Genomic DNA, 11,172 nt, shown 5'->3' with positions numbered 1-11,172 from the left:
TTAGCATCACTGGAGTTTGGCAAAAAACGGAAAAATGAAAATTCTCTGACACTGTGTGTGTGTGTGTGTGTGTGTGTGTTTGTTCTTGTACTTGGGGCATACTGAGGACCAGTGAGGGTTTTTAACCAACAAAGTGAGGTCATTTTTACGGAGTGAGAACATTTTGACCGGTCCTCACTTTGTTTTCATTGAAATCACTTCCTTAGGTTGCTATAACATGCTATACTCAATTTGTCAAAAAACATTTTGGACGACATAGTATAGTATGAATTTTTTGTCAAATTTTGGGTCTTTTTTTTTTTTTTCAAATGTTGGATGACATAGTATAATATGACTTTAATGTCAAATTTTGGACCAAATTTTTTTTTTTTTTTTTTTACAATTTGGTCGATATAGTATAGTATGACGTTTTTGTCAAATTTTGGAGCAAAAATTTTGGTGAATTTTTTTTTACAATTTTGGTCGATATAGTATAGTATGACGTTTTTGTCAAATTTTGGGTCTTTTTTTTAAAAAAAAAATTCTGGACGACAGATATGATGTTTTTGTCAAATTTTGGACCAAAAAATTTTTGGTCAAATTTTTTTTTTTAATTTTGGTCGACATATTATAGTATGATGTTTTTTTCAAATTTTGGACGACATAGTATAATATGATGTTTTTGTCAAATTTTGGACCAAAATTTTTTTGGTCAAAATTTTTTTTCAATTTTGGTCGACATATTATATTTTGACGTTTTTGTCAAATTTTGGACCAAAAATGTTTTGGTCAAATTTTTTTTTTAAATTTGGTCAACATATTATAATATGATGTTTTTGTCAAATTTTGGACCAAAAAATTTTTGGTCAAATTTTTTTTTTTAATTTTGGTCGACATATTATAGTATGATGTTTTTTTCAAATTTTGGACGACATAGTATAATATGATGTTTTTGTCAAATTTTGGACCAAAATTTTTTTGGTCAAAATTTTTTTTCAATTTTGGTCGACATATTATATTTTGACGTTTTTGTCAAATTTTGGACCAAAAATGTTTTGGTCAAATTTTTTTTTTAAATTTGGTCAACATATTATAATATGATGTTTTTGTCAAATTTTGGACCAAGATTTTTTTGGTCAAATTTTTTTTTCAATTTTGGTCGACATATTATAGTATGAAGTTTTTGTCAAATTTTGGACCAAAAATTTTTTGGTCAAATTTTTTTTTTAAATTTTGGTCAACATATTATAGTATGACGTTTTTTTCAAATTTTGGACGACATAGTATAATATGACGTTTTTGTCAAATTTTGGACCAAAAATTTTTTGGTCAAATTTTTTTTTTAAATTTTGGTCAACATATTATAGTATGACGTTTTTTTCAAATTTTGGACGACATAGTATAATATGATGTTTTTGTCAAATTTTGGACCAAAATTATTTTGGTCAAATTTTTTTTTCAAATTTTGGTCGACAGTATAGTACGACGTTTTTGTCAAATTTTGGACCAAAAATTTCAACAACAACAAAAAAAAATCGAAAAAGTTTTCCAGCCCTTTTTTCCTCTGGGGCTCCACCTGCAGACATTTTATGGTACTGCAACCAGTAGTTCTTTGTAGATGTCATTCATGAAGTAGATATTTGTAATTGTGTTGATTTATAAAGTGGAAATGCTGGTCCTCAGTATGCAGCAAGTACAAGAATGTGTGTGTGTGTGTGTGTGTGTATGTGTGTGTGTGTGTGTGTGAGACGGTCAGATTAAGTGACTTTGCAGAGTGTGTGTGTGCGTGCTCTAATCTGCTTTCACACACACACACAGACTGTGATCACGGTCCCCGCAACACTAGCATTAGCGTGACTTTAACAGGACGTTAGCATAACGCTCATCAACTATATATAAAAACAGTGACTCTATTATTGTTATTATTGTTGTTATTTGTGAAACTCTGTTATTCTCATGTTCCTTTTTAATCCTGCGACCAAAAAAAAAAAAAAAAAAAAGAAGACCTGACCTTTACGATAAATAAAGTGTCGACACTGAATTCACCACTTCCTGTCTTGTTTTTTTATTTTCCACTGCTGTGATAACAAATGCTGAGGTTTGACCGAAAGGACGGACGTTATGAAACAGCACCAGTTGGTCAGTTTCTTAAATTAAATCACATTGTGTGTGTGTGTGTGTCACTTTTTTGTATGTTATATTTTTATATATATTTCTTTATATTTTTACCAGCATGAATGCTGAATTTGTATCAAAATATTGTTTTATTTTGGGTTTTTTTTATTAGTGTGAACGCTGACTCAGCATCCACACTGTTGTTTTCATCAATTTTTTTATTTGTGTGAATGCTGACACTATTATTATATTATTATCCACACTATTTTCTGTTTTCCTTTTTTTAAAAAAAAATAAAAAATGAGTGTGAATGCCGACTCAGCATCCTGTTACAGTTACTATGGTAACATGTTTATCATAATGTTATTAATGTGCTTTTCTTAAAGGTTAATAATAATAAACGTTGTAACATTGTTATTTTTCTGTAATATTCATTCATCCGTTTCCTGTTCTTTTCTGAATACGTGCAGAAATACGGATATTCGTCGAATGAGCGACTACACGTGCGGTTACGTCATCGTCAAAGCAACGCCTGATCGATTCTCTATCGATCAGCTGATTGGTTGATTGATCGCAGCAGTCTCAGCTCCACAGTAAACACAACACCAGCGATTCTTCATCTCCATCTTCATCCACACTCTGCTGCGCTCCGCGTGTCGCCCCTCCCCCTCCCGCCTCCCCCCTCCTCCCGGATTGGCCACTCGATTTGACGCGCACCCATCCCGGCCAATCACACGCAGCGGTGCAAACAAGCCCCGCCCCGTTGTGGACGTCGAGATCCCGCCCACACGCCTTTCCTAAAGAGTGTTGACTTGCGACGACATGAACCAATCGCCGGCGAGTATTCGGACAGGCCCCGCCCAGCACGGCCGACACTGTTCCCGCCCCCTGAACGGGAAGAACCAACGGGGGCGTTGCTGGGGGGCGGGGCCGGACTCTAGGTCGACCCAGTTTGAAAGTGAACCAACGGCTCCAGTCGCTGCTTCAGCCTCCAAACAACAACAAGAACCCGAGATCCGAACCCCGAACCCCGGTCCGAAGTCTGCCTTCTCCTGTAGCCGGCCCCCCCGACGAGTGAGTACCGCGTCCCGTCCCCCCCACACACACACACCTGGACCAGGGTCACAGTCCTTAGCGCAAACTGACAATAATCTGGCGTTAATTTGCCGGTTGGGTCTTTTTTTTAAGGGGATTCTGTGATTTATATTAAAAAAAAAAAAAAAAAAAAAATCCGTGAGTGAGATCGGGAAAGAAGCGTAAAATGGCCGCTTTAAGGGCCACGCAGTCTGCCCGGTCCCTCTTTAGCGTGTTTTTTTTCCGCCTTTGTGAGCGCGCATCCCCGTGGACTGAACAAAACGTGTTGTTGTAAACACGAAACGCCCATTTTGGAGCACGAATGCCAGGAAATAGACTCGTCCCGTCTGCATAACGGTGACCTCTCCGGAGCATAACCGGAGCCCTGCATTGAAAATGCGTAGCTGCCGTGTAGACTCCATATTTCCATTGCGGACGCCGCGGCTCGCTGCTAAAAAGCGTCCCGGCGGTTACACGATAAAAGTGGCCGTACGTGCGGAGGATTTGTTTTATCACTAAATGTCTCATTATTATTATTATTTTTTATTAGCTGTTAGCATCTGTCTAGCGGAGGGGGATGGGGCGGCTAGCTCTGCAGAGGGCGGGAAGCAAATGGTGGTCCATTGTTCTCATCGGAGCTAGCCTGCTAGCACGGCTAAGCTAACTGCAGCAGCCGTAGATGTGAATAGAAGAAGCGGCTAGCTTCGCTTTTCCCTTCGCCCGCTGCCGCTCACTTGCTCGCTCGCTGCCGGACGCCGGCGTAGCGGGGCGGGCTCCTGCGGGATGTCCCACCACCGCAGCGGGGCAGGGAGAGGGTCCAGCCCGGGTGTGCGGGCCTCCTGACTCCCCTGTGGAGAAAATGGATCCCACTCTTTCTCTTTGTTATTCCCAATCAGCGCAGTTACGCGGCGGATGAAGCTCCGGGGATGGAATTACGACTTCTTTAGAGAAAGATGGACCATGTTTATGCCATTATATCACATTTATTAAAAGACTTTTATCATAATTTTTTTTTTTTTACACATTTTCACAAGGTTAAATGTGTCATTAAGACCTAAATGTGGACACAGGGTTAAAGGGTCATTCTTGACACTGTCATTCTCAGTGATGCTGTCAGGTCAACCCGAATTATTAATAAATATGTCTCTTTTTTTGTCTTTTTATATTCATCATTTTTCATCGTCTGAACCTCAAAATAACAACATTTTCATAAAAAAAACAAACATGATTCATGCATTTTCATGAAATAAACACAACAACAATTTAATAATGTGTATTTTTTATTAACGTTTTTGCTCCAAACCAGACACGACACTGTTGGTTAGGGACCGCATCCATCATCATTTGTTTATTCAATGAAAGGGGGCGGAGCCAATTAGAATTTATTTGTTTTTTTTGGTGCAATCACTAATTATTATATCCATTTTTAATACATGTTAATATTATATTAACACCCTCAAACAAACAAAAAACTTACATTTACAGGAAAACACTAAACCTTAGTGTTTAGTGACCAACGGCTCATTTGTTTATTCAATGAAAGGGGGCGGAGCCAATTAGAATTTTTTTGGTTTTTTTTGCAATTTTAGCAGGAGAAGATGCTAGCGCCATAACTGATGATTATATCTATTATTGATAAATCTTAATATTATATTAACATTCACAAATTACATTTACAGGAAAACACACATTTGTTTATTCAATGAATGGAGACATTTTACACTAGTACCATATTTTTGTAATGTTTTAAGATTTACATAATATACAATAATAAATACTTGATAATTATAATTAATAATTTGAGTTTTATTTTCATATATTTTTATTTATTTATTTATATATAACAATTTTGGTCCCTTTTTCAGGCCGCCACTATGATGCGCAAAGACGTCAACAAGCCCAAGGGCAAGACGTCTGCTTACGCCTTCTTCGTCCAGACGTGTAGAGAGGAATATCGTAAGAAGAACCCAGAGCAGTCGGTCAACTTTGCCGAGTTCTCCAAAAAATGCTCCGAGAGATGGAAGGTAAGAGAGAGAGAGAGAGAGTGACACATCCACTGTTTGATCAGTAAACACAGACACTCTTTCATGCTACAAAGCTAATAAAACGGTCACATGATGGACAGAATAAAACACCCATCCGTCTGGTTACAAGTGCAGCGTTTGATGACTTTTCCTGATCAGAATTTTGAGTTTATAGCAGATTTTGTCCATATTTATAGTCGACTTTTTGTTGTTTCCGACGCGTGAATGTTGTTCGTTTTAACACAACGAGGCCAAAGAAATGTTTTAAGATCGTAAAACATGTGACCCGAGGTCAGACGGTCGGGGTCAGAGGTCGTAACTGTTTGTCTGGTTGGTTTCAGGGTCTGACCCCCAGCGATAAGAAGTGCTTCGAGGACATGGCCAAAGCCGACAAGGTGCGCTACAACCGGGAGATGAAGGACTACATCCCGCCCAAGGGCTTCGGAAAGAGGGGCCGCAAGAGGAAAGACCCCAACGCCCCCAAAAGACCCCCGTAAGTGTCCGAGGCAGAGACGCGCCGAGCCTCCAGGGGGCAGCGCCGGGTGTTTGGAAAATCTTTTGTTTCCGGGGTTTCGAAAATACAAACCGAATTTGGCAAGTTGATCGTTTAGTAAAATAATTCGCTGACAAGTTAAGACAACTAGCAGCTACTCTGTTTGGGCTAATGCTAAGCTAACTGCTATCTGCAGTTTCACTCCTGCACCCAAAACATAAACCGATTTGACCATTTTTTGGATTCAGCGACTTTGGTATAATAAAAAAAATCGGTACTGATCGACTTTTACGACATTGTGTCGCGCTAATGTTTCGCTCGAGTTCAGATATGCTAATTGTCACAAGCCATCGCCATTTTTTAATCTACGGCACCGTTTTTGTCACCCAGCGATGCATATATTTTTGTGTATATATATTTATATATGTATGTATATATATATGTGTATGTATGTGTATATTTATGTATGTACATACATGAAAATATACATATATATATATATATATATATATATATATATATATATATATATATAAAAAAAATATATGTATATATTGCTGGGTGACAAAAATGGTGCCTTAAATTTCAAAATAGTATATACAGTATATGTGTACATACATACATACATACATATATATGTGTGTATATATATATATAAATATATATATGTGTGTATATATATATATAAATATATATATGTGTGTATATGTATATAATCTTATTGCTTGAGTGGCCTCTGCACTGTCTCCAGACTCTCTTTCATTTCAGGCAGACACAGCGCCCCCTCCTGTTGGCTGTTCCAACTTCGTATTCTGCAAAAAAAAAAAAACTCCTGACAACTGAAAAAAGACAGTCGAAACAATAAATGCAATAAAAAAATGTGTTGGTGTGCCGAGCTGCTGGTGCACTGCTGCCTCGTGTGGTCAGTTTGTGACACTGACGTAAATAGTCTGTGTTTTTTCAGCTTCTTAAATGTGAATATTTTCTTTGTCGACTCGTGACCGTAAAACTAAATGAATCAGGTTTAAAGACAATATTCCCTTTTACGAAGCTGAAACATCAGAGAAACTGGTTTACGGTGACGTGCAGACGCTAACCGGGCGTCCATTTTGTGTCTCCGCAGCTCCGCGTTCTTCGTCTTCTGCAGCGAGTACCGTCCCTCTGTGAAGCAGCAGTTCCCCGGTCTGTCTATAGGGGACTGCGCCAAGAAACTGGGGGAGATGTGGAGCAAACTGACGCAGTCCGAGAAGCAGCCGTACGAAGAGAAGGCCCAGAAGCTACGAGAGAAATACGACCGGGTGAGGAACGCGGCGCGGTGGTCGCTGTCGAGTACTGCAGCATATGTTTAAGAAAATGTTTTAATACGCGTAAGAATGACCTTAAATGCCACACATAGGCCGTAAAAAATATCCAACGGACCCATTGGTCGTCGTAAAGTTTGTGAAGAAGTGGGTTCTGGGTAAAAAAAAATTTGTTCTAATTCCAAAAAATATTTGTCGTAAAACTCAACAAGGTCAGAAACGGAATATTCCTGCTTTTCCCGCTCTTAAAAAAAATTTGCATAAACACATCGTCATCCTGTCTGAATATGCATACGAACGACTCTAAACTGCGCAACGGCGCCACACGGAGGCCATAAGAGGAGAAGACGGCGTAAAAAATGCCTAACAGACACAATGCTAATCGTAAAGTTTGACACTTTGCTTGTCGTAAAGTAAGAAGTGGGTTCTGGGTAAAAAAAAAAAAACGTTCTAATTCAAAAAAATATTTGGCGTAAAAACTGCGAGTTTTGCATGTCTCAATACGCAATAAGAAGGACTCTAAACTGCGTAACAGCGCCACACGCAGGCCAAAAAAGGACAAGACGGCGTAAAAAAAATGTGTAGCAGACGCGTTGCTAATCGTAAAGTTTGACACTTTGCTTAACTTCCCTGCTTTTCCCGCTCTAAAGAAATTGTTCGTAAACCCATTGTTGTTTGAAGAAATGTCTGAACGCGCATAAGAAGGACTCTAAATTGCGTAACAGCGCCACACGCAGGCCATAAAAGGACAAGACTGCGTTAAAAAAATTTGACGGACGTAGCAAAGATACGACAGAGCCCGTGCGTGGTTTATTGTTCGTGAGTTAACGACGCTCGGAACGTGATTTATTTGTTTATTTTAAAGAAAGGGACGAGACGATGTACGATATTATTCATCGCAATAATAACGTCCATTGACGCAAAAAAAATCTTCGACATCGGCCAATTGTGTTTTTTTTTAAATATAACTTGTTTAATAATAACACAATAATAATAACATAATTTGTATAATAATAAAAATTCAAAAATAATCTCTTAACTTGAATTACAAATGTGTTTTATGCCCGTTTTTTAATAATTAAAACACATTTTTTCTGATTTTTCTGTTTTCTTAAATGAATTATTTTGGTTTGTGGACATTTTAGAACACTTTTTTTCAACGTTATTTAAAATAAAACGCATAAATCTTGATCAAACTGCGGTGAAAATTGAACAAATCTGTGTAGAAATTGCGTCATAACGATGGTTGTCCAGCAGAGGGCACTCTGAGCTCGTTGTTTCCTCCCTGACTGACTGCAGACAATAAGGAAATTAATAATAAACATGAACTTCAGTCGTCATTACGAGCGTTTTCCCTGTCCTCTGATTGGACGCTGCCGCTCTAACCCCTCCCCCCCTTCTTGTCTCCCATCATCAGGACATGGTGGCGTACCGCGGCGGCGGCACCTTCGCCCGGAACCCCGGCTCCTCAGCTCAGGGCGGCGAGGAAGAGGAGGACGACGAGGGCGACGACGACGACGAAGAGGACGACGACGACGAGTAGACGAGCGAGAGGCGGAGTCAGAGAGAGAGAGAGAGGCGGAGTGTGAGTGCGTGTGTGTGTGTGTTTCAGAGTTCTGGCTGCCGATTGGACCAAGGCAGACGGTGAGGGGGCGGAGCCTCACGGCAGGTGTTCAGAGTAGATAAAGGGGGAGGGGACAGGTGAGGTCGTCCAGGAGCAGCTGTTCACTGTCTCCGTGGAAGACAGGAAGACGAGTCGATCAGCTGATCATCTTTTAAAACGATTGATCGGGTCTTGTTTTTATTGATGAAGTACAAACTTTTTATTTTTTATCTTTTTTTTTTTTATCGGATCGATGACGATGATGATGATGATGATGAAGACCAGGTCACATGACTCACACACACTGTTGTCACGTGACCTGGTGCACGTCCATCACCTGTAACCAGAGAGAGAGAGCGAGCACTGAAACACACACACAGGACCACAGAGTGACTGTTTGTGTGTGTGTGTGTGTGTGTGCGTGCACGTGTGTGTGTGTGTGCGCGTGTGTGCGCGTGTCGGTCGTCACGTTAAACTGTCCGACAACAGAGGACGGTAGAGTTAAAAAAACAAACAAAAAAAACCCACCCACACACTGTAACCATGGTTACTTCCTGCACCCCCCCCACCCCATGCCCTTCATCACCTCCGTGTGTTGCCATGGAAACCCCCCCCTCCCCCCTCCCTCCCCTGCCACGCCCCCTCCCCTCCCCGTCATCATGTTGTTGTTTTTTTGTTCTTTTTTTAATTTTCGTACTGGATGTTTATTGGAGTTTTTGTTTTTCTTCTTCTTCTTCTTCTTCTTCTTCACTGTCAGAGTAGAAACTTCAACTTTTATAATAAAACGAACCAACTGAGGGACAACCCGTGTGACTGTCTTCCTTCAGGTCCTCAGATAGGAGCCAACAAAAAAAACTCCGAAATACTTTCTGTAAACATTAATAAAAGTTTCTTCTAACGGATATTCTAACAGTGGGAAAATCCACCAATGCAACGCGAGACGCTAGCTAAGCGTGATTACGCAAGATTTCGTCAGAAAACAAACATCGCGCAACGCTTCAATCGGGCAAATTTTGATCCCGTTCAGCAAAGTTAGCGGGGGAACACCGGGAGTTAAAAAAATCGGGCGTCCCGCCTAAAAGTAGGGCGTCTAAATTTCTTAGGCTAGCTGCTAGCTAAAATCCGCTTCCAGCGTTACTCGATGGCACAACGAGTTCCCGGAGTTAAACGGTGAAACCGCACGAGACGACGGTTGCAACGATGCTCTGGTCGCCGCTACGTTACGTTTGTTTTTTGAAAATAACGGCGACTTGCGGCCAACGTAGCGTGATTTGTGTTCCAGGTCTCAGGTGGGAAGTCGGATGGAGGGGAACGGTATTTCATAATTTCCACGATTACAAAAAAAAAAGTATGTATTTGCGTGATTTCATCGGAAAAACAAATTTGATCGAATTCAGCGAAGTTAGCGGGGAAAACTGGGGAGGAAAAAAATCGGGTCCTGCCTAAATGTAGGGCGTCTAATTTCTTACGATCTGCTAGCTAAAATCCGCTTCCAGCTATACTTTGGCACGACGCTCTCCCGAAGTTAGCGGTGAATCCTCGCCGCCTCCGTTGCGGTTGTCGTGAACTCGCACAAGACGACGGTTGCAGCGATGCTTTGGTCGCCGGTGAGAAGAAGTGCTACGCTACGTCTGTTTTGAAATAACTGCGATTTGCGGCCAACGCAGCGTTACAAGTCCGATTAGTTCCCGCCTCGCGCACCCTGACATAAAATTCCAACATTTTTGCGTTCCATTCACGTCAGAACTTCAAAGTGACTCCACCTCCAGGTCTCAGGTGGGAAGTCGGGTGGAGGGGAACGGTATTTCATCATTTCCACGAATACAAATACAAAAACAAATGTATTTGCGTGATTTCATCGGGGTCCTGTCTAAAAGTAGGGCGTCTAATTTCTTTAGCTCTGCTAGCTAAAATCCGATTCCAGCTATACTTTGGCACGACGATCTCCCGGAGTTGACCGTGAATCCTCGCCGCCTCCGTTCCGGTTGTTTTGAACTCGCATAAGACGATGGTTGCAACAATGCTTTGGTCGCCGGGGAGGAGAAATGCTACGTGACGTCGTAGCATTTGCGTAGCACAACGCCGACTTGTGGCAGAAGTGCGATTTTTCCCTTTAGCAACTTCGCTCACCCTGAAGATGCCACCATTTTTGCGTTCCATGTACGTCAGAACTTTAAAGTGACTCCACCTCCACGTCTCGGTTGCGAAGTCGGGGGGGGGGGGGGGGAACAGTATTTCAAAATTTCCACGAATAAAAGAAATTTAACCGGACGATGTGTACGAGTGATTTACTCTGAGAAACAAACTCCCCTCGACTCTTTTTACACCTGGAATGCAGCATTACGGTTTCCCGTATTAGCATCAGTAGCATCGAGTCTACGCCACCATTGCTACGTCAAGGCTGGCGCCGGAGTGGCGGCGTAACCACGCGCACCTGAACTCACCACCAGCAGCAGCAGCAGCAGCAGGTGCTCACCACAGCGGACTGACGCATTAAAACTCTCACTTCCTGTTCCGTGGATCCACATTGTGTGAGGGGGGGGGGGGGGGGGGGAGCGTGAGCGTCGCGATCTCACTTCTGCG

General features: G+C 41.3%; 1 protein-coding gene across 1 annotated transcript; it reads left to right on the top strand.

The window, feature by feature from the left end:
• Window positions 1–3,056: 3,056 nt before the first annotated feature.
• On the top strand, window positions 3,057–9,353 carry LOC310944296 (high mobility group protein B2-like). Its single transcript, XM_083910027.1, has 5 exons — window positions 3,057–3,168; window positions 5,034–5,192; window positions 5,534–5,685; window positions 6,809–6,983; window positions 8,404–9,353. Exons 2-5 carry the CDS (start codon window positions 5,043–5,045, stop codon window positions 8,527–8,529), a joined length of 603 nt encoding a protein of 200 aa, XP_083766153.1. The 5' UTR covers window positions 3,057–3,168; window positions 5,034–5,042; the 3' UTR covers window positions 8,530–9,353.
• Window positions 9,354–11,172: the final 1,819 nt, after the last annotated feature.

Source organism: Microchirus variegatus, assembly GCF_963457635.1.
Source record: "Microchirus variegatus genome assembly, chromosome: 2".
Classification (NCBI taxonomy): domain Eukaryota; kingdom Metazoa; phylum Chordata; class Actinopteri; order Pleuronectiformes; family Soleidae; genus Microchirus; species Microchirus variegatus.
The sequence above is the reverse complement of the archived record's forward strand: the minus strand, read 5'-3'. Positions and strand labels throughout refer to the sequence as shown.